At 39.0% G+C, this 23,668-nt stretch overlaps 1 protein-coding gene across 3 annotated transcripts in view; it reads right to left on the bottom strand.

Moving 5' to 3' along the window:
• The window catches only part of CHD2 (chromodomain helicase DNA binding protein 2), a 123,161-nt gene that overhangs the window by 65,421 nt on the left and 34,072 nt on the right, over nt 1-23,668 (bottom strand). For 2 of the 3 annotated variants that reach the window (XM_039217677.1, XM_039217674.1), the window contains exons 6-16: nt 22,249-22,356; nt 19,914-20,054; nt 18,329-18,462; nt 17,014-17,239; nt 15,639-15,739; nt 14,624-14,668; nt 14,277-14,455; nt 11,757-11,881; nt 8,955-9,171; nt 6,993-7,082; nt 5,949-6,139 (exon numbers count right to left, since the gene is read on the bottom strand). In XM_039217677.1, the coding sequence (XP_039073608.1) occupies nt 5,949-6,139; nt 6,993-7,082; nt 8,955-9,171; nt 11,757-11,881; nt 14,277-14,455; nt 14,624-14,668; nt 15,639-15,739; nt 17,014-17,239; nt 18,329-18,462; nt 19,914-20,054; nt 22,249-22,356 (1,557 nt within the window). The remainder of the gene's footprint in view (nt 1-5,948; nt 6,140-6,992; nt 7,083-8,954; nt 9,172-11,756; nt 11,882-14,276; nt 14,456-14,623; nt 14,669-15,638; nt 15,740-17,013; nt 17,240-18,328; nt 18,463-19,913; nt 20,055-22,248; nt 22,357-23,668) is intronic. The other variant, XM_039217675.1, reaches the window with a different exon arrangement.

Here is a 23,668-nt window from a genome sequence, read left to right as displayed (position 1 = left end):
AATTTCCCTCAAAAACACAGATGCAAAAATCTAGCAACACATAAAAAAGATTAAACAGCAGGATGAAGATTTATCATAGAAATGAAAGGTTGGCTTAACATCTATCCAAAAACTAATTAACATAATATACCACTATCAGCAGAATAAAGAACAAAAACCACAGTCATCTCCAGAGTGACCGGGGGGGGGGGGGGGGGGGCAGGTGACAAAATCCAACAATCATTATAAAAACTCTCAAAAACTAGGAATAAAAGAAAACTTCCTCAACTCAATAAGGAGTATTACCAAAAATTCTATAGCTAACGTCCTATTCCCAATTCTATTCAACACCGAGGTTTAGAGGACAAGAAATAAAGACATCTGTCCACATTGCAAAAAGGAAGTATAACTTCTTTTACATGGAGATGTAATCCTCTATCTAGAAAATACTAAAATATAACCACAACCAACCCCGTTGAAATAATTTTTGTAAGTTCAAAGAATACAAAATTGATATAAAAACTCAGTTACTCTTTATGTTGGCTCAGGCCATGGCCCCATGGCTCCTGAGTTCAAGTCCCACACTGGGCTCTGAGCTAACAGCTCATCCCACCTGGAATTCTCTCTCTCTCTCTCCCTCTCTCTGCCCCACCCCAGTTTCTATCTCTCAAAAATAAACACTTTTTAAAAAGGGTTGATTCTCCTTAAATTTCTATTTTTTCAAGTTTATTCATTTATTTTAAGAGAAAGTGCGAGTGGGGGAGGGGCAGAGAGCAAGGGAGAGAGAGAACCCCAAGCAAGCTCTATGCCATCAGCATGGAGCTCAATGTGGGGTTCAATCCACGAACCACAGATAATGACCCCAGTAGAAGTCTTAACTGACCGAGCCACCCAAAGCTCAACTTTTTTTTTTTTTTTTTAAACGAGTAACAACTTCTTAACAATTATGAGTCTTCCATTCCATACTCTATTTTTCAAGATATTAAGGCCTTTTAAATTTCTTTCATCAATGTTCACAGGTTTCAATGTATAAGTGTTGCATATATTCTGTTAAGAATTTCATCTGTAAGAAGTTCATGTATTTTTACACTATTTAAAATGATATTTTTAAAACTTAACTTCTAACTCCTAGGTGTACACCCAAGAGAATTAAAAACATGCATTCACACAAAAATTTGTGTATAAGTATTCATAGCAGCATTATTCATAATGACCAAAAAGTGGAAACACTCAAATATCCACCAACCTATGAATGAATACACAAATGTGGCATATCTATACAATGCAGTGGTAAAAAAAAAAGAATTAAGTGCTGATGTACATTACAACATGATGAACCATGAAAGCACTATGCTAAGTGAAAGAAGTCAGACACAAAAAGGCCATACATAGTATATGTATGATCCCATTGACATGAAATGTCCAGATTAGACAAATCCACAGATAGAAAGCAGATTTGCAGTTGTCAGATGTTAGAAGGAATGAGGAGTGTTTGATGAGGACTCCGAGAGATTTTGCAGGAGTGATACAAATGTTCTAGAATAAGATAGTGGTGATGGTTGCAAAATTTTATGAAAATACTAAAATCCACAGAATTGTAAACTTTAAAATGGTGAATTTTGTTTGTGAATTATGTCTCAATCTTTAAAAATCCCATTTTCCAATTTTTTATTCTTCTATACACAAATATAATATTTTATTCATTGACCTTGTATCCTGTGATCTTGCTAAGTTCGATTATTAGTTCTACTTTTTTCAGTAAATTCCTTAGGATTTTCTACGACATAATCAGGACATTCACAGAGAGACTTATGTTTTTTCAATTTATATTTTCTTCACCTTACCGCACTGGCTAAACCTCTAATAAACGTTAAACGAAGTGGTGTATGAAAGAGAGACTAAAAGAAAATGCGGCAAATGTTAACATTCATGAAATTTTTTAAAATATTTTTATTTATTTCTAGCAGAGAGAGAGAGAGAGAGAGACAGAGACAGAGACAGACAGCGTGAACAGGGGAGGGTCAGAGAGAGAGGGAGACACAGACTCTGAAATAGGCTCCAGGCTCTGAGCTGGCAGTCAGCACAGAGCCCGGTGCGGGGCTCGAACCCACGAACTGCAAGATCATGACCTAAGGGAAAGTCGGATGCTTAACCGACTAAGGCCACCCAGGCCCGTCATTCATGAAATGCTAATGAATGATTGAAAAAGGTATTCTTTGGGGGTGCTTGGGTGGCTCAGTTGGCTAAGCGTCCGACTTCGGTTCAGGTCACGATCTCACGGTCTCTGAGATCAATCCCCACATCAGGCTCTGTGCTGACAGCTCACAGCCTGGAACCTGCCTCCAATTCTGTGTCTCCCTCTCTCTCTCTCTGCCCTTTCCCCCACTCATGTTCGGTCTCTCTCTGTCTCAAAAATAAAAACACTTAAAAAAATTTAACAAAAAAAATTATAAAAAGGTATTCTTTGTACTATTCATTAACTTTCTGTCAAAAATAAAAAGTTTAAAAATCAAAAACCAGGGTGCCTGGGTGGCTCAGTCGGTTGAATGTTCAATTCTTGGTTTCTGCTTAGTCATGATCTCATGGTTTGTGAGTTCAAGCCCCATATCAGGCTCTACGCTGACAGTGCATAAGACCCCACTTGACATTCTCTCTCCCCCTCTCTCCCTCTCTCTCCCTCTCAAAAACAAACTTAAAAAACAATTTTAAAAAAATCAAAAACAAAACTCAGTTACTCTATTACAATCTGAAAATTAGATTAAAAACACAACTCCATTCAAAATTAAAATAAGTAGGAGTAAACTTAATAAAAGAAGTACAAGACTTACACACTGAAAACTAAACACTGCTGAGAAAAATGAAAGATCTAAACAAACAGAGGAAACTTTCTGTAATGATAGCTTAGAAGGCTCAATATTGTTAAGATGATAATTCTCTCCAAACTGAGATCTACATTCACCACAATGTCTATCAAAATTCTAGCCGATTTTTTTTCTTTTCGGAAATCAATAAGCTGATCCTAAAATGCCTATGGGAATACAAAAGATCTAGAGTAGTCAAAATAATTTTGAAAAAGAAGAACAAAACTGGAATTTAATATTTCACCATTTTAAAAATTAGTATAAAGCCACAGGAATCAAGACAGTATGGCATCAGCATAAGGACACAAATACATATCAACCAATCAGAACCGAGAATCCAGAAACAGACCCTTACATTTATGATCTCAACTGATCTTCAACAAAAGTACCACGGCAATGCAGTAAAGAAAGGATATTCTTTTCAACAAACGGCACTGTCAGAACTTCCAAAATCCCAATGAAAAAAAAAAAAAAAGACCTTAGGCCCTCACACTTGACACTATACACAAAAAGTAATGCAGAATGGAACAGTGACCTAACCATAAGAACTAAAACTCTTAGAAGAAAATAAAGACAGACTTTCTGACCTTAGGTTAGACAATCAGGTCTTATTTTATATGACATTAAAGCACAATCCATTAAAGAAAACTGAGGGGTGCCTGGGTGGCTTAGTTGGTAGAGCTCCCAATTCTTGATTTCAGCTCAGGTCATGATCTCGCAGTTTGTGGGTGTGAGCTTTGCATTGGGCTCTGCGCTAAGTGTGAAGCCTGCCTGGTCTCTCTCCTCTCTCTACCCCTTCCCTCTTGCTTTCTTTCTAAATATGTAAATAAACACTTAAAAAATTGATATATTTTATCAAATTTAAAAACTTTTTTCAGGGGCACCTAGGTGGCTCAGTCAGTTAAACATCTGACTTCGGCTCAAGTCATGATCTCGAGGTTGGTGGGTTTAAGCCCTGTATCGGGCTCCGTGCTGGCAGCTCGGAGCCTGGAGCCTGCTTCCGATTCTATGTCTCCCTCTCTCTCTGCCCTTCCCCTGCTTGCGCTCTGCCTCTGTCTTTCCAAAATAAATAAATGCTTAAAAAATTTTTTTAATTTAAATAAATAAAAATAAAAACTTTTTGCTCTGCAAAACACAACATTAAGAAAATAGATAAGCCACAGATTGGGACAAAATACTTGCATATCATATATTAATTAAGCACCTGAATCTAGAATACGAAAGAAAGAGACGGAGGAATTAAATGCCTCAACTCATGTGACAACCTACTTGAAACACAGACAAGAGATTTGAACAGATATTTCACCAAAGATCTACAAATGGCTAATGAACACACGAAAAGATGTTCAACACCTTTAGTCATTAAAGAGATGCAAGTAAAAGCCACCCTGAGATACCACTACACTCCCATCAGAATGACTAGACTGATAATACACCAAGTACTGGTGATGGTATAGAGAAAATTCAACTGGTAGGAATGGCAGATGGAAAGTAAATACTTACTTTCCAAACAATCCAGCAATTTCACTAAGTATCCAACCAAGATAAATAAAAACAAACATCCACACATAGACACAATAGCCCCAAACTGAACCAACTCAAATGTCCATCAACTGGTGATACATGTAATGGAGTATTGTTCTTTTTTAAGAAGTAACTCTCTATGACATAGGTGCATTTCAAAAACATGCTAAATAAAACAATGCAAAAACAAAAAATTACTTATTAGGATTCCATTTATATGACACTTCTAGAAAAGTTAAATCTATGAAAGCTGATTAGTGATTGCTTATGGCTAGAAGTAAAATCAGGGATTAACTACAGACAAGAGGGAACTTTCTGGGTGAAGAAACTATTCTAGAACTAGATTATGGTGATGGTTGCACAGCTCCAGAAAGTTACTGAGAAAATGAATTGTATCCTTACAATTGTGTATTTTATAATATGTAAATTATAGCTCAATAGAGTGTTTACAAAGAAGTTAACAACACATGTGGGAAGAGACCACTCAGTGTTTTCATTATGTTATCTGAAATGCCGTGCTTAGTTTATGGCACATGGTAGGCACTCAAATCTTTTATGAGTTACGAAAAAATTGTGGAGCATTTCCCTGTCAATTTGACAACTCCTGATTGCTTATTGCATGCCAGATACTACACCAGGCAATGTAGACCATCGAGGAATCAAGTAAAGAAGCTCCCTGCTGCTTCTGAATGCATAAATGTAATGACATGAGACCAACGAGGAAGGAAGGAAAGCAGGGAAGTACCACGTAGAAAATAAAACAGGGTAGGGTGGTAAGCAAGTCTGACAGGCTACTATAGGTTAGGCTGTCTGAGAAGAATCTGTAAAGAGGTGGTCATAAAGACTCCGGCTAAAATGTTACTGGTCACGTGAAGATGAGAAGAAAAGACCATCCCAGACATAAAGAGTGGCAGTGGCTTGGCTTGGCAGGTTAAAGGGATGGAAAGCTGGCAGAACAGCTGGCCATTCTGGGATGAGATGGGAGGAGTGAGAGCACCATCAAGGGGCCATACTGAGCGGGGTCTTCCAAGGTAGGGTAACAGATTCAGATTTCATTTCAGGCATCATTGAATACTGCTAGATAAATACGTTTCAGGAAACGTGCATACCATCTCTCCCATAAAAATCTTTTCAATAAAGACATCCATGATTCTTTAGTAAGTTACAAATCAGAGTGACACCTAATGCTGATTGCTGGTTATCAAAGGTTTGGGTTTAAGATACTAACACGTGTCAGACTGAGTATCTTGTATACTTCATTTCTTGTATACTTCATTTCAATTACTGATTACCTTATAACAACAGTGAGAATGTCTGACATTTCCTGTTTACCAATTATTTCCCCAAAGCATTAACAGATTCAAATGTCTGGTAGATAATAGGCTTTCCTTCTTGACATGCTGAATTCTGTGCCTCTTAACATTTATTATGGAACATTTTACTAATTTTATTCTGCAGCAGTTTAATGTTTTGCTGTCCCCAAATCATGCCATCTGTTTTCCCTAAGGTCTATTTTTAAAAAGTTAAAAGCATTGGCATTTCAGACATTCTAGCATCTTTCGAAATACACAGGAAGGAGCTTACTTCTCCGGCATAATAAAGTGCAGCAAGGACCAGAGCTCTTTGAGGGAATTCTGCAGAGGGGTCCCCGTAATCAGGAGCCTATGGTGGGACTTGAAATCAATCAGAGTTTTATACAATAAAGAGTCATCATTCTTCAACCGATGGGCTTCATCCACTCCCAGAAAGGCCCAGTTAATACTGCCCAGCACAGTCTAAAGTAAAAACAAAACAGAACGAGCCACCAGGTCAGAAGGAAACCCAAAGTACTTTCAAGTGTTAATTATCTCTGAACAAATACCATCACAAAGGTATACATAGAAACATTTATTCTTCTTGGACTTAAAATTATATTTGGACTCTTCTGTTTATTCTGTATTTTGTCCAACTAGTGTCTACTCCAAAGAGCACACCACCATCCAAAAGGTCTTAGGGGAGAGGGGGAATCTCTTATGCCAGGTACTGCTGCATGCCCCACGGCAAGAACACAGAAATCGGTATGCTGGGCAAAAACAATACGAAAACAAAAACCATGATTTTGCAGTCTCTCCTTAATTAAGATTTCTTCTCTGCCTATTCTCCACCCCAACCCTGAAACACAGAAACACCAAAAGCCACCAAATTGAATTTCTTTACACTTATCACCAGTGGGACCACCTGCCACACACGTCTTAGTAATCGTAGAAAGAGATGATGTATAAAGAACTTCATTTTTCTGTCCTCCTCACAGAGACCACTGACATCATCTGTTGGGGAGAACTTTCTTAACGATGATACGATGAGAAATGCCTGAGATGGCACTCAAGCCCAGGTTCTGACGGCTGACTACAATCTCAGGTTAAGTTACTGGCTTCAATACTCTTTCGTCCTATATATTTCAATTGGACTAAGCAATCTAAAGTCCCCTTTAACTTTAAGGTTCTGATTTTTATTTTTAACCTCAATATTCTTTGTGGATTTTCGTTTGTTCACTTGTTTGCTTTTCTTAACTAAATAAAGAAAAGTAACATGGCAAGCAGGAAGCACAGACCCCACCATTTGGACAAGTCACACTACAAAATTACATACCTTATCTTTTAAGAGGATCTCATATGTTGTTATAAGTGCATTGAACTTCAGCCTTTTAGTCTGAGAATGAATCCATTCATATTCCCGAATCTAGAAGAGACATCGGTAATTAAGATACAATTTCTACTTTTACCTTCCTATGTCACCAGCAGTCTCGTGACAGATGCAACAGAAACATGCCAAATACAAAATAAACCTCATTAGAATTTAATGAATATTTTATACATTCTAAACTGACTGAAGCAACAAACTCTAGAGCAGGAAGAGAATTAAATGCCACCGAGCAGTAGAAACTTTACTGCAAGAACTCAAAACCCCTGTCACTTCCCTCTGCCCCCGTCCCAATACATCTGACAAAAAAATACATTCCGTCTGCAATGAAACCCTGGGGACTTGAACTTATCTAGCGATCTCCCAGAATGTGAATTTTCTTAAGGGATGTTTTATTATTCCTTGCTCTTTGGTAGGGCAATGCTTTTATTAACAAGTAGAACAAATCCCAACCTCTGGCTTGGTCAGAAATTTCATCAATCTAGAGCAGAAAGATGTGGCCGCCAAGAAAAAGGAAAGGGAAGGTTAAAGGACAAAAGTATAACTTAATATGAATGAAAATAATGTCTAGGTAAACACAAAAACTAATGGCCCCTCGTACTGCAGTGTGACCAGATGCCCAGCAGGCACGACAGGCCATAACAAGGCTCCTGCAGCTTAGTTGTCAAATTGGGGACCAGAGAACAGGACAAGGAGTGCGTGCAGGTGATCACCACCAAGTGGGAAGAACAAAGAAAAGGAGTATGGGAGTCCCCACAGAAAACTTCCCTGTCTCCACAATATTCAGAGTTCACTTTGTCTTCACCTTTGAGTGCAGTGCTTGAAGCCATTCTGCATCATCTAGGAAGTTTTTTTCTTGTACAATGGTTAACAAATAGATTAGCAAAGCTAAAAACTGCTATATGCTTACAAACTCAAAATTAGAGCAGTGAAATCTGTAAATCTGTCAGAGTTCAGGTTAGACAATTTGAATGAAAATAAGTTTCAATCAGCTTAATATATAACATATCTCCCAAAAGTTTGAGAATTCCTGATGACTTGCTCTCTGGATAAGCAATTATCTCAGAAACAGTTTTCTCTAACACACAGTGATGAAAGAGCAAAGGTCTGGGGCCAGATACATGTCGATCCCAAGCCCAGCTCTGCTGCTGTGTGGCTGGCCTGGGGACAAGTGTTAGACTCTCTGAGTCCTTTTCTTCTTTAGTCGGTTAGAAAGAATGCCATCTACTACCATGAGGACTATCATCAGGATTACAGGTAAAACACCTGTAAAGAGCACCCAGCACAGATAGGCCCTCGCACACACCTGGATGCTTTTGAAAAAGTTAGTTGTCGTTATCAAGAAAAGATCTGCTAAACAGAGATCAACTCAAGCTTCTGTGTTCTAAGATCCTTATGCTCAAGTTAAGGTTGAAAACAGACAATTAATTCTCATTTCTATAGCCCCACCAGGGTCCACTGTCCTTCCTCTTTATTCCTACCTTACTAAGTTATGCAACCTCACCATTTCAAAAGGCTGGGAAACAAACTCTAAGAACTTGATCATTTTTAGTAGTATATCTGCTCACACAGCAAAAATAATATTAACATTCCACAAGCTATTATCTCCACCTTATAATCCATTATAAATAAAGTAGTCTTGGAAATACAAGACAGAAAGAAGAAAAACTTAATACTGCAATCCAACTAAAATAGATTCCCATTCACATACTTCTGTTGCTTTTCTTTAATACAGTAAGCATATTTTAAAGAATATCTGAGTTGCATTTTTGTGATACATATATCTCCCAACAGTGGGGGCACATTACAGTGTCAGAATCATAATCTTACTAAAGACTATAATGGCTTTAGGTCAATTTCCAAAATACATTTATAACACAGATTCTATCCCAATTCTTTTTGTTTACACACCGTATTTCTGCTCATCAGGTCACCTATGTAAACCACTACGTTAATCTCTGGTGCCCAGATTTCAAACTCCCTCTGCCATGAGGTGAGGGTGGATAAAGGGACGACTATAAGAAAGGGGCCATACAGCTGGTGTTGGTGGAACAGGTAGGAGAGGAATGATATGGTCTGGATGGTCTTTCCTAGGCCCATTTCATCAGCAAGGATTACACTGTTACTTCTGCAGGAAGAGAAAAGCAAAAACAAAACAAAGCCATTAGTTTATACACAACACAGACACACACACACAAACCAGCATGTGCACAAACAGCAAGGACGCCAATGCAAGCAAGACACTGGTTACCAGCCTCAACTGTACTTCCTTTGTAGTAGGAACCACAAAATAGCAGAAGAACAAGTGATCTAAGTACAATCAAGCTTTGGAAATACTAGAAAAGCTTATTCAGACTATGTTCTTTACCTTGCATTTTGTTCTTTTACATCTACCCCCCTGTAACACAAAAAGCAGGTTTTGTTATATTGGAGTATCCAACAACATGACCTTGGGCTCCACCATTACAGAAAGCAGGGGCACAAACTGGCTATCCCAACTGCTGGTGAACCCTACAGCCTGACAGTCATGTGCCTTTGTTCAAATCACCCACCTGACTCCACTGCATGCCGCTGGGTTAACGCTACATACACTCCTCCCCCAGGCCCATGTGCTGCAGTGTTTGGAGCTTGTTTTAAATACAGCACAATCTACAGCAAAGACAGGCTGCAGATCAGACTTCTGAATCTACTCTACAACTATGAAATCAGCATCTGGGAAAGGGCTCAAAGAGCTGTACTTTTAACAGACACTTCTGGATGTTCTGATGCAGGTATATTCCTTGGACCACACTTTGAAAAACATTGCTCTAGGGACAGTCTGGATATTTTAAGGATATTAACAGGAGAGGATTGTTCTGATAGAATAAAAACACTTGAAAAAATGGCCAGACTAGGAAAGTATGTTCAAGAAATGGAGAACAGCCCATTTAGCAGGGAATTAGGAATACATATATGGCAAAAGGGTGCACACATTAAGAGTTTCTTGAAAATCAGGTCATTAAAGGTTTACACATTTATTACAAATGTTTAATCAATAAACCAAAAAGAACTAAAATAGACAAGTTAAAAAGAACTAAATGGATTACAAATACAAAACATTTAATTTACCAAGAGATTAAATTTTTAAAAATACATTCTGTGTTTCATAGAAAGGCTAGTTTTATAGGAAAAGAACGGAAAAGGATAAAGGCAAATATACTGGGGCAGGGGAGGAGGAGGAGGCCATACCTCTCTATCAATCTCAGGTTCACCTAATTTTATGCACTATTCAGATATAGTATGTTCCTTTGTGTAATTTCCCTCCTATTTCTCTCACCTTTCCACACTAGTGGGGAGGAAACAGGATTCATTTTCTCTGACATTTTCTCTCCCTAACAAACTGCCACTGTTGATATAATAGAAGAGATACGAACAGATTTCCCTGTTTTTCCTGAAACTAGGCCAGAACGGCGTATTACTTAATGTAAGTTTCCCATGACTAGGGCCTAACAACTGGTTGGGTCCTCTTCAGCACACAGTGTGACTGTGAACAAGGCACATGACATCTTTGAGGCTAAGACCCTTCAAGTACAAAATGAGACAGCTGGATCACACCACTTCTTGAGGTTCCACCTGGCTTTAGAGCTATCTTCTAGGAAGATTAGATCTCCCTGTTCTCTGAAACAAAACCAGTTTTTACACCATTCAGAATAGTTCTATCAGACTTACATCTTTAGTCACACAAACAGAAGCTCCTCAAGGGCTCTAATGTTCATGACTGAATGCTAGATCCTGTATTAGATTTTACAGGACAAAGAATATAGATAGTTTGACTGGGAAGCAGGCTTTTTAAATGTACCTTTAACCAGAAACCACTTTTTTGGCATTGAGAAAACCAGCTACCATGCTTTTATTTCCAGGCTGCAGTTCAATTCTGAAATAAGAATTTTTTCTTTACTATAAAACACTAAGGAACTTCAGAGTTGCACATGGGGGAAGGAGTTTGTAGGTAGGCATTAAAGATCCTTCTCACACTGTATATTCCCTGGGACGACAGGGAAAGAAGGTCTCTCTTGGTCCACTGTTAAAACTGTCAAGGTCTAGATGGGGCCCTAACACATAGTAATCAGAGACTACTTGTATTTGCAACTGATCTGAATAACATCCATGGGTACTACCTCCCCCAGCACCTTTAAACCTCAAATGCTATCACTGTCACACCTTTCCTTTTCAAAATTAAGGTGGTTTTGTTACAAAAAGTAAGGACAATTTTAAAGGTTCAACCATCAGAGACCTTCCTCTAAATGAGATAGCATGTACAGCAACCTCAGGATGGGGAGATTTCACACTACTCTTCAGCGCTACCACAAGAAAGGAAGGGAAAGGTTTCCCTGCCCTAGAAGGAAAATGAATGGAAAACAGACATTTTCTTCTTTCTTCTGAGAAGAACTCCTTCCACATCACAGACCTGGCCAAATTAACTTGTTATTTATCCTCATGAACACCATGTTATGACACAGGTTTCTGGCTATGACAAATTATCCCCAAATAACTAATGAAAACAAAGTATTCTTCAGATTAAAATGGTATTACACATACACATGAACTCCTACAAGAGCTTTCTCACAATCACATATTTTTGTTTCTGTAATACACAACAGAAATAATTATTTGCACTTAAAAATAAAGAAACCAGATACAGTAAAGAGAATTTCAATCATATTTTCTACCTACTTGCACCAGGAATGCGCAAGCCAGTTGAGACCTTCTAGCTGATAATCACGGAGCTCTAAATTCTCCCCTCCTAAATAGGCTGGCTGTTTCTTTAAAGCCACAAATCGTGGTCTCTGCTTCAAGGCCTGAAAAACAAAAATTAACAAAGCCCTGAAAAAGACTTTCTTCCTGTTCCCATGTTAAAATGCTACCCGTGATTATGTGCTCTGAACCAAAGCACAAAAGTTTACATTTTTTTTAATGTTTATTTATTTTTGAGAGAGACAAAGCATGAGTGGGGGATGGGCAGAGACAGAGAGGGAGACATAGAACATGAAATGGGTTCCAGGCTCTAAGCTGTCAGCACAGAGCCTGATGTGGGACTCGAACTCCCTAATGGTGAGATCAAGACCTGAGCTGAAGTCAGACGCTCAACAGGCTGAGCCACCCAGGTGCCCCAAAGCACAGAAGTTTAAATTTCACATCTGAATCACCAACCCCACCTACCCCACCACACCCACACCTCCTTTCATTGAGGTCTATACTCCAAAGCCAGATGTATCCTGAAACAGTCTTTGGTTAACGGGCTCCCTGAAGTAAGTCTGTGAAGGTCATTACACAGCACTAATCGTACATCATCACCATCATATGGCAGGAGTGCTCCCTTATCATCTTTAATGATCTTGTCCTAAACACTACAAAGCAAGGCCACTGGAAAAGTCTCTATATGCCAAACACAGCAGAACTTCACCATGAGAGCCTTTGCAAATTCTAAAATGCCAGCCCCCCGACCTTGAACCCCCAAGTGTTGAGTTTGGTTGTTTAAAGGAAAGGATGTGAGGAATAGCAGTCTAGTAAGGTCATGTCTCTATGCTTTGCACAAAATGTGGATTCTGTGGCTAAATCCATTTGGGAAACAATGTAATACAAGTTACATAAATTTCATTACTGTGACTTTTCCAAGTCTAAAATGCTTGTCCACACTGCAAATTTACAGGAAAACTCCCTTTAGGAATGCTTCCCAAAGTTCTTTGGTCTTTTTTCAGCAAGCAGTTCTCTGAAGATTAGGACTCTATGGAATCAGCACCCTATTACATGAAGTATTACCCTAACAGTATATTTAGCAATGTGATTACTGATCATCTCACCTCTCCTCTGTGAGCACCCTGTAGTGGAGAGAATCTGACTCCTCGCACTCAACCACTGAACCCCGCGTCCACTTCTGCCAAGTCTCCCCAATATCTCCCGCCATTCAATCCCCATCCCATAGAGACTTCCCCTGTCTGCATACTGTTGTTTCCTCACAGACTTCTAGGGCATGTTTCTGGCTGGACCTTCTGGCTCTCCTAACTGCCTGCTCCAGCAGCTCCTGCAGGTGGCCATTACAGGAAGTTTCCCGAATACAACACTGTTTCCATCCTGCTGTTCTCTCTCAGGTAGGTAGGCATGCCCATACCCACCCAATGAAGCCAGAATTAGCTTCCAAGGTATTCAAGACGTGCAAACTCGGACCCAAATGCACTTGCCAACAACACCTTCCGCTCTTCCAACCCCAAGAACATCTTTCTCCTGATGCCTTTCATGGGAAGGCAATAACCTGGAACCCCTTCCATTTGTCTACCCACCACCAACCCATTCTTCAAGAACCAGGGCAGTTCAAGTAGTGCAACCTCTTCTTTAACCCTTTAAAACCGCCTCACGGACTACTGGAACTCAGGGACTCTTCCCTCTGTACTTCGCTGACCACAGTTCTTTATTACATTCACTGCTCCCTCAAGTACATACTGCATTCCACAGATGGAGGTCTGGTGCTCTGAACTGGACTTCAACTCCTCAGAGACAGCCCATGACCTACACAGACTTTTACTGCCAAGGACCCAAGCACACCACTTTACATGTGGTGTGAATCCCAAAGAAGGGGAAGAATTTGTACAAACAATCAACCAAATAAAAAACCTGTATGTTTAGTTTCTGATTTATAATTCAGGGCTCTTTCCCTTTCCCGTCACTTCTCTTCATTTTATTCAAGTTTATTTATTTATTTTGAGAGACAGAATGTGTGAGCGGGGTGGGAGGGGGTGGGTTTGAGGGCCCGAGAGAGAGGGAGATAGAGAAGATCCCAAACAGGCTCCATGCTGACATGGTGCTTGAACTCGTGAAGCATGAGATCATGACCTGAGCTGAAGCCAAAATCAATCATTCAACCATCAGTCACTCCACCATATGAACCACCCAGGCACCCCACACACACACTGTCAATTCTCTTTAGAGTACTTAAATTCTTGCAAATATTCTGCACAGTATCTCTAATTAGACCTACCCAGTTCTGTGAATTTTATGATTAAAGAGGTCAGTAGAGCCATTATACAACTTATTGTCTCCTTCTGTTTTAATATTTTCCTTTGATGTCATGTCATCTTTCACATCAAAATGGTAATTATTATTTACTTTTGTATATTTTCTATTTCCAATATCTATGTGACCAACCTCTTCTATCGATACATCTTTCCTCTGAAAAACCAAATGCCAGTAATCACACACCTTGCATTCTCTTGTCGGGATGGTTTTTGAGTTGTTTCGACTATGGAAGCTGTCAATACAGCTCTGGAACTTTTTTCCAATCAAGGCTTCATCTTCCCAGCTGCACTCTGAATATGGCAGTCCCATCCATTTGCATAGATATTCAGGCTCATTTGAAGGGGCTGGCTTCCGACTGTGAGCTGTTTCATATACAAAAAATAGATTAGCAACTGTCAATCAAAGAAGGGGAGAGACACTGCTTAACACACAACCATTGAAACACCAAGTGGCAAAACTGTAAATACACTGCAAAACCTGAACTGCTCTTAGACACTCAGTAACATTTGTTAACCAGATCTTTTGCGTACCTGGAAAATCTGTTTGACCCAATGTAGATTTACTTGTCTTCACGGCTAAACAAATGGAAAATAAGATAGAAAAATTATCACTATAATCAAGCAAAGAGTGACATTTTAGGTCTTATGAATAAGAATACAAATATACTCTAAAATCGCACAATATTAAAAAAAAAAACAAAAAACAAAAAAACACCCGTCTTGCTCTCACAGCCTTGTGTAGCTATGACCCCATTTCTGTTTTCCTTTACAACAAAACTCCCCAGGAGAGTTGTTTTTCCTCACTGTCCCCTGCATTCTCTCTTGAAGCCTCCCCATCAAGCCTCATCCCCACCACTCCACAGATCCTGAACCAGCCCAAGTTCAAGGATCAAGTCTCAGTCCTCCTTCCCTCCAGGGCATCATGCTCTCAGCCTTCCTCCTCTCTCACAGAACTTTCTCTTCACTTCTCCTGTGGCTTCTCCCTAACTTCCAAACCCTGGAAGGCTCTCAGACTTCCTATTCTCACTAGGTATCCTATTTCTGATCATCTCAGTAAATCTTAGGCTTTAAATACTATCTATATACTGAAAAATTCCCAAATATAAATTTCCAGCACAAACTGAGAGTTCTAAACTCTCACATATGCTACAGCCTTCATAATTACTCCCCACTTAGTCAACCAAGAATAGCAAACTTACAAATATCAAACACAGCTCTTGATTTCCACTCCGAAAGGCCACTCTTCCCTTAGCCTTTCCATTTCAGTAAACAGTATCTTTGTTCTCCTACTTGCCTGAGTCAAAAGTCTTGGCATCATACTTGACACCTCTTTCTCTCATCGCCCACATCCAAATTTACCAGCAAATCTTGTTAACTTTTCCTTCAAAATAAATCTAGGTATCTGTCTATTCTCTTTTTTTTTCACATCTCTCTGTTCTCAAAAAGTGAATCTACAAAATGCCTTTTTAAATTTACATTACCCCAAAACCAAAAGCCATTATGTGTAGAGCTCAAACACTGCTGAAAAACGTTTCCACGTGCTCACCGATTATTCTTTCGACTATCTGATACTGTTTGTTCAACTCTGAGGCCAGCTCTTGTTGGCAGTTGAAATATTCCACATCTTCAGGAGAAACTTTTCCTAACCTAGACAGAAGACAGAAAAGATAACATACCAATTAGATTTGGGAGATCCATACAAATCTATCAAAGCAAAGTCTAAAAGGAACAAAGGAAATTGAGTCTTTACTTCCATCTGTCCCTTTAGCAATCCATTACTAGTAATTAAGCCAAAGATTTTATATAAAACATACTTTTAGAAAACCTTAGACTCATAAAGCATACCAGTTGTTCCTTCTTTATAAAGAAACCTAAAAATAATTACTTTGTGTAATAGATTCAAATATCTAAACGGAATAGGACCATAAAAGTGTCTTCCAGATTTAAAAGGAAACATGCCTTTTTCATATAGGTATGTGCCTTAGGAGAGATTAAATGTCGCTTTTATAGAAAGCTATTTATTCTTGGGACTAAAAATCTATAAAAGGGCAACACTGGCAACCTGAAATGAACGATTACTGTACTTCGAGGATTTTAAATTTGTAACTGCTTTACAACCTACCCCATCTCAGGGATATGTAAAGGAAAAATAAGTGATTAACTGAAGGAACACATTCTGCAAAGAAGTAAAATGGGAATTAGAACCCATCTAGCCCTATTTCTAACACAAAATAACCTGATCACATCACACTGGCAGGTGAGTCTTCAGGATTGAAGCTGATACCTCTAATTAGTCAGTTTAGGTCTGTGAGTGCTATAGCCCCCACATATTTCTCATATGCAACTTAACCACCTTCAAAGATGCAAGCAAGCTAAAAACACAATGATCTGTCACAACTTCAGGAGTTATCTGTTTCTGTCACATCATTTCTGCAAATTGTGTAAAACCGAGATCAGTGTTAAGTGTATTGTAACCCAGATGGCTCTGGAATATTAACTCCTGACCTCTAAGCTACCCCAGCATAATCACAGGAAAATAACAGGTTGCCTAAGAGCTTAGCTCTGGACTAGGGCTGCCAGAAATCCAATCCTGGGTCCTCCTGGAAAAGCTGCCTTGTGCCTCCCTCTTCCTATCCACAAAATGTGTACAATGGTACAAACCTCATGGGCTTATTGTGAGGATTAAAAACACCGGGTGTACAAAATGCTCCATAAGCTACTTATTTTTATTACTAAACTCTGCAAAATTGGCAGCCATATATATCTATATAAAAATTCCAATTTTATAAAATGGAATTCTGACTGGCTCTGTGTTCAAATAATCAAGGCAAAATCTGAGTTCCTAGATGGCTATGTGCTCCACACACTATCTAAAAATCTTCCCTCAAGGCTGCAAATATACCATTGCTTGAAAAATGTACCATTGCTTGATTTCATCCTCTTTCTTCTTGAAGTTCTCTAATTTTTTTAGGCCCTTCACTTTCTGCTGTTGTAAGGATTCTTCACTCTCCCATGTGCTGTGGATGTAAGACCAACCCTTCCACTTGATGAGGTACTGGACTTCACCCTCATCCTTTTCAGAGTCAAAGTCGCCACTAGGGTCTCCATTAGCTTCAATCGCATATACAGTAGTAGAAGCTCCAGTGGCTGCAAAAGGATTAAGGTAAACATTTAAAAGTATATTAAATCAGACCCTAAAAAAGCTTCAAGTACATATTCAGCTAAAGAATCTTTTTGGATGAAGCATCAAAATCCTCTGACTGAAAAATAAGCAGAAATTCACAAACAATACAGGATGAACAAGATTTGTAATTTCAAATATTTTCAAAATGCAAACTCAATTTCTACACTTTAAAATGTTTTCCAAAATATGCTGGTAAAATCAAAGAAATCTTGTGTATAAACATCCTTTTGGTCTGGTCGCTACTAACTCAGAAAACAAATCTGTCTCTCCAAGAACACTAAAGAAAACAGGGGTGCCTGGATAGCTCAGTCGACTGAGTGTCCAACTTCAGCTCAGCCCATGATCTCACGGCTCACGGGTTCGAGGCCCACGTTGGGCTCTGTGCTGACAGCTCAGAGCCTAGAGCTAGTTCAGATTCTGTGTCTCCCCTCTCTGCTCCTCCCCCACTTGAATTCTGTCTCTGTCTCTCAAAAATGAATATACATTAAAAAGAAAAAGGAAAAGAAAAAGAAAACTTCCCACCACCACCCCAACCATTCCACACCAATTACCCATCCACCCACCCAAAGTTCTCTGTTAACTCTTAAACCTCAAATGAGGCTGGATAGGAAAAAAAAAAAGAGGAGAGAAAAAGAAAAAAGAATTAGGCAATACTTTGATATTTTCTCCATGGAAAGGTTACTTTAAAGAAACTGAGTTATAAGACATGTCCAACTTAGATATAAAAAAATCTTCATTTGCTATCATCCAGGAGATTTAGAAAACACCTAATTAAAGGTAAATTGTTTTAGGTTTATAAACCAGAATCTCTGCTACATCACTGCTTTTTAAGCTATGAACACATCTTTACTATCTTAATTTTCAAGTCTCAGAGACAGTATGTCGGAAACATGCCTACATCCTCAGCAATGAAATATGACATTCTATCAGAAAACTTCCACATTTCAAAACCAATATAAGCATGGACTGAAATTCTTCATCTCAGAGCTTAAATACAAGATTTGGGCCTCACTGAGTAGGTAAGACGTAATTTGCTCCCCAAAGACACGAACCTCCTTTCTTTCCCAGCCTTGAGTCTAAGACCTTCTCAATAGTTTCACTGTTGTCCTGCTGCTCATCGGCTCCTTCTCCAGTCATTTCGATGAGGTCGTCAGAGTCGGTCTCAAAGTCATCATCTTCCTTATAGCTGCATTAAGAAACAATGCTTGATAAATGAAAGACTACCTTTCCAGAATTAAACACCATCAAATACAACACCTTTAAAGAACCATACACTTTTGGCTCCAACACACTGTTTTAAGATCAGCCACAGATAAAGTGGGCTCAAAGTTCTTATTTCCTCCTACTTAAGTATTAATGCATGCTCATGGAGAGCTGCAGGAAGGCTTACTCACAGTTCAAAATAAAAAGACTACTGTTTATAGTGATTTGTGTAAGCAAGATATAGAAAACTACAAGGACATGCCTATGCTTTTGTTTTTCAACATGACGCTATTATGTAAACAAGAAACAACTACAAACAAAACAACTACAAAGAAAAGTCAGCTGTTTCATTAAGCAAAAAAAAAGAAACAATATTTCTAAGATGAAATGTCTTAACCCTGTATTTTGTCTGATAACAAGAATATGAAATATAAGTACTCTCAACCTTCTTAAAACCTTCAACATACTTACTTCCCAGTAATAAAATATTAAAATGTAACCTTCCACCATATATAAACAACAAATGGTTTGGGAGCCACACAAGAGAAAAACACAATCCTGGATGTACAACAGCTGCAGGAGGAAAAAGTATACATTGGCAAAATCAGTGCCTCCTCCAAACTCTGGAATCATTAACTAGACACACGGACAGGTTAATACTCCAAGACTTAGTTTCACCATCTCTAGGTAGACCAAAAGAAACCTGTGTATGCTCTAAAAGAAAAATGAACTATCCTGGGACTCAAAGTAAAATACTGATGTCTGCATGTATCTGTTGCTTTATTTCATTTTCTATTAATGCTCCACATCCTATTAGCAAGCTTAATAAAATTATACCAAAATTCCACTACATAAAGTGACCCTCAGAAGAGAAGTGAGAATACAATCCAAACATCTTTCCTGAAAAAGGATGTTATGGAAATGAAGACAGTTATCACTAACCCACCTCAATACAACATCAACTTGAAAGCGCTTTTCTTTACAGGAATGAAGGCCTTAAAAGAGCCGTTGTTATTCCTTCAACATTCCCATTAGCCAACATCATTCTTTCCACAAGAACACTGATCAGATTTCTAAACAACCACCTCAGGACACGGGTCATTATTTTTACCTACAAAAACGCAAAATCCTGGAGGCGCCTGGGTGGCTCAGTCAGCTGAGCATTGGAATCTTGGTTTCAGCTCAGGCCATGATCTAATGGTGTGTGGGTCTGAGACCCAAATCAGGCTCCACGCTTACAGCGTAGGGCCTGCCTGGGCTTCTCTCTCTCTGCCCTCCCTGGCTCATGCCCTCAAGTGTGTGCATAAGCACTCTCTCTCTCTCTCAAAATAAACTTAAAAAAAAAAAGCAAAATTGTGGACTCACCCAAACCAAGTTCTAACCAACTATCATATCACCCTTACACTAATGAAAAACTTCCAGGACATAACCTACCTAACGTTTTTAGCCGCTCTGCGACGAGTCTGCCTTTTAGGAGCTTCATCATCTTCATCATCGTCATCAGAAGAATCTTGCCTTTTTCTCTTTCCACGCTGAGTCTTAGGTTGCTTTTTAACACGAGGTTTGGGCACTGTTCTAAAATGAGAAGAGAAGAAAAATGGCAAAGTTTTTATTCTGTCACTTGGTGTCTATTTCAAATCTATATAATTGCCCAGAACCACAATACATACATAGGATTAACCTGGGAAATGTCAGCAATGTACATTCCTAGGTCCCATGTGCTAAGATTCTAATTAACTAGAAATGTGCATTTTCAACACAAAGTAACTGTAACACTAATAATACTCAAACATGTATAGGAGACGCAGTGGATTCTGAGACACTGGTTCTCAACTATTCCTGAGGGTTACCTGACATAAAAATATACATGCAACATGTTGCTGATGGTACTTCTTTGGCAGACAATTTGAAAATATCTATCAAATTTAGAAATGTCGACGTTTTCCATTTCGGGGGAATTGATCTTACAGATATACACTGATACCGGCACAATAAAGTATTCACTGTAGTATTATTTGCAATTAACAAAAGACTAGAAAAACTAAATCTTCATCAACTGGGAATCAGTTCACGACACAGAATAACTAGGTAGGTTTAAAAAAGAAAAAAAAACCACTTTTCCATGTACTGATATGAAAAGATTTGCAAAACAACTAAAGAAAAATGCAGAACAAGATGCATGAAATGCTATGCTATTTGTATAAAAGGAGTAAAGGACAAAAAAATAACTACACATATATTTCTGTAACATGAACGAAATGGATCTGGAAGACTACCCAAGAGACCACGCCCTGCCACGGCCTCCCAGGGGAACGCTCACACAGCCAGGACTGAGAACCACTGAGAACCACAGCGTGGGCACTCCTGTAAGTACTCACCAGTACTCTACCAGGGGCTGAAAGGTGAAAAAAGCAGAAAGAGGCAGATGGAAACTCACGATCTTATCTGTTTCTCTCATACCTTCCATAACCAGCACTACACAGACAGATGACTAGGGACTCGATAAATGACAGGTAAACTCTAGAAGAGAAAGCTGAAGTTGCCTTCTAGTCCTATGACCAAACTCAGCTGACAAATTCCCCTGCCACGGTGAGGGGCCGGGGTACAGTGTCCTAACTCAGAGGTAGGCAAATGCTTGCTGCAAAGGACCAGAGCATAAATACTGCTGGCTTTCCCAGACAAAAGGCAAAATTGAGGCCATCACATAGGCACTTACATAATGAAAGAAAATAAATTTTCACATAATTTTTATTGACAATACTCAAATTAATAATCACAGTACTTTTGTGATACACATCTAATGACAAGAACTGAATTCTTTTTGAAGGGATAACACTTCACTTGACTGAGGTTCAAATTTAGTGTTGCCTATCTCCAAAATATTAATGTTTATCTATAAAAGCTATACTAAGCTCGCAGGCCATACAGAAATAGATGATTGAGTGGGATATGGCCCAAAGGCAACAGCCCTCAACCCCCATCCTAAGCAATTCTGCAAGGAGGAAAATTCCCCTGCAATCTGTCTCTGCCTCCTGTCTTCCTTTCCCCAACATGAGTATCTTATGTTGCCAGTCAGCTGATCAAATTACCAAAGTTTTAGGGCACCCGGGTGGCTCAGATTGGTTAAGTGTCTAATTCTCGATTCTGGCTCAGGTCATGGTCTCATGGTTTGTGAGATCAAGCCTGACATCAGGCTCTGTGCTGACAGCACGAAGCCTGCATGGATCTCTCTCTCCCTCTCTCCCTGCCCATCACCCCACCTCTCAAAATAAACAAACTTTTTTTTTAGTTATCAAAGTTCCCTGCCACCTTGGCCCACTTTATTCCCTGCACAAGCAGATTCCCTGTTTAATGTTAGATTCTAAGAACAAGGTAAAAAACAGGGAAGCATGTTATCAACCAGCAAAACAGCATTTTAAACTTAGGAATTTGTTCTTCCCAAAAGAGCCTGCATACTACTCCAATACACAGGGTGCCTTTTTTAAAAGGAGAAGATACATTCACCCCTCGTAACTAGTAAACCAGAGAATAAGAAACAGAAGCTTCACTCTACACAACACACCATGCAAACACCCACTGTCAAATTAAGCATCCTCATCACCTAATCAGCCAGTTGCTAACAAGGTAGCCTGGCAAGAAGGGAGCCCAGACGTCTAAAGCCCAGAAGCTCAATACACTGTGTGCCATCATTCTACCACTGTACCATCCTTCTCCAACTAGCACAAACTAAGCTCCACCAGAAGCAGAGATGTTCAAGCAAACACCGCACCTTCTGGGGACAGGTCTTCTGGCTTTCACTTTTTTCTGCTCTGGTTCACTCTCTGCACTGGTGCCTTGTTCCTGTTCATCTTCTGAGGGCTCCCGTTTCCATTTTTCTCTGTGATCAAAAGCAAAGCAAAATGATTTTTTTCTAAAAGAACTCCTCAGGATTGTTTAGCTTGAAGAATCTGACAAAACCAATTTCAATCAGATTCTCCACAAGGCAGAACATGTATATTTTAGGTATTATGGCTAAAAAAGGTTTATTCTAGCTCTATTTAAATTCTGGCTGTGTTCCTTCTTGGACTGTGTAATATCTATTCCTATTTTTCCTCTGGTGACAAAAATAAATGAAAATGGAAACTAAGGAATTATTTTTTTAAACTATTCTGGGAAAAAAAGCTGTTAAATCTCTTATACCCTATTTTTATTTACTACTACCATTGAACAGATTGAAGTCGTAATATATACTAGACCAGTGGTTCTCAAATGTAAGATGATCAGAACCACCTAAAGAACTTGTTAAAACAATTTTCTGGACTACTGCCACAGTTTCTGATTTAGCAGAATCTACTATGAGGCCTAAAAATGTGAATCTTAATACATTCTAATACTGGTTATAAACTTCTTTTAAAACTACTAGATATGTTAACATCTTTAGAAAAGATCTGATAAAACAGACCCTAACATTATTTTTCGATGATAAACCTACCACTTACTAAATAATCTGTTCAGCTAAAGATATAGTTTTTAATAATTATTAGATACAGTAGGTGTTCCTTTGCTCCTTGAGATCTTAGAAGGCTTTAACGAGCCATACCTTATAGGTTTCTCCTACCACCCCAACGAGTTTTTGAGGTTTACTTAAAGACCAAACGTGGGACGTAGCTCATTTCCAGGGAAAAAGGAAAGAACATGTAAGTCACTGAGCATGAAATATCTGGAGGGGGGGCCTCACAGGCAAGTATCTGAAATTTTACAAAACAACTAACACTGTGCCTCTGGGTCTATGCACAGGAAATAAGATTGTGCTGAAGACAACTGTCACAGAATGACAAAGTCAAGTTAATATTTTTCATGAAGAATGGGTCAAAGGAATAGCGGAAGGTGCCTTATTTGCAGATTCCTAAGAATCTTCCTAAAAAGTGCAGTAGCCACCCTAGTTTAGGAAGCATGAAAAGGCAGTAGAGCACTTATATGTACATTCCTCAAGTTCTACTAGCCCTATTTGTTTCCTATCTGTTTCACTTAGAGTAACTGACTGCTTCTAGCAGGCAGGGCCACTTGTCTTCATCTTTGTACCAGAGTTCAGCACAAAGGCAAGGAAATGGAGCTACTCCTTTGTTAAATAAAGAAATAATTAAAGAATGAACCATATCAGTCTAACAAACCAGTAGGGTACTTTTGGACACAGACCGTTAAAGACATTA

Source organism: Hyaena hyaena, unplaced genomic scaffold (genome assembly GCF_003009895.1).
Source record: "Hyaena hyaena isolate Hyena2069 unplaced genomic scaffold, ASM300989v1 scaffold_702, whole genome shotgun sequence".
Taxonomy (NCBI): domain Eukaryota; kingdom Metazoa; phylum Chordata; class Mammalia; order Carnivora; family Hyaenidae; genus Hyaena; species Hyaena hyaena.
The sequence above is the reverse complement of the archived record's forward strand: the minus strand, read 5'-3'. Positions and strand labels throughout refer to the sequence as shown.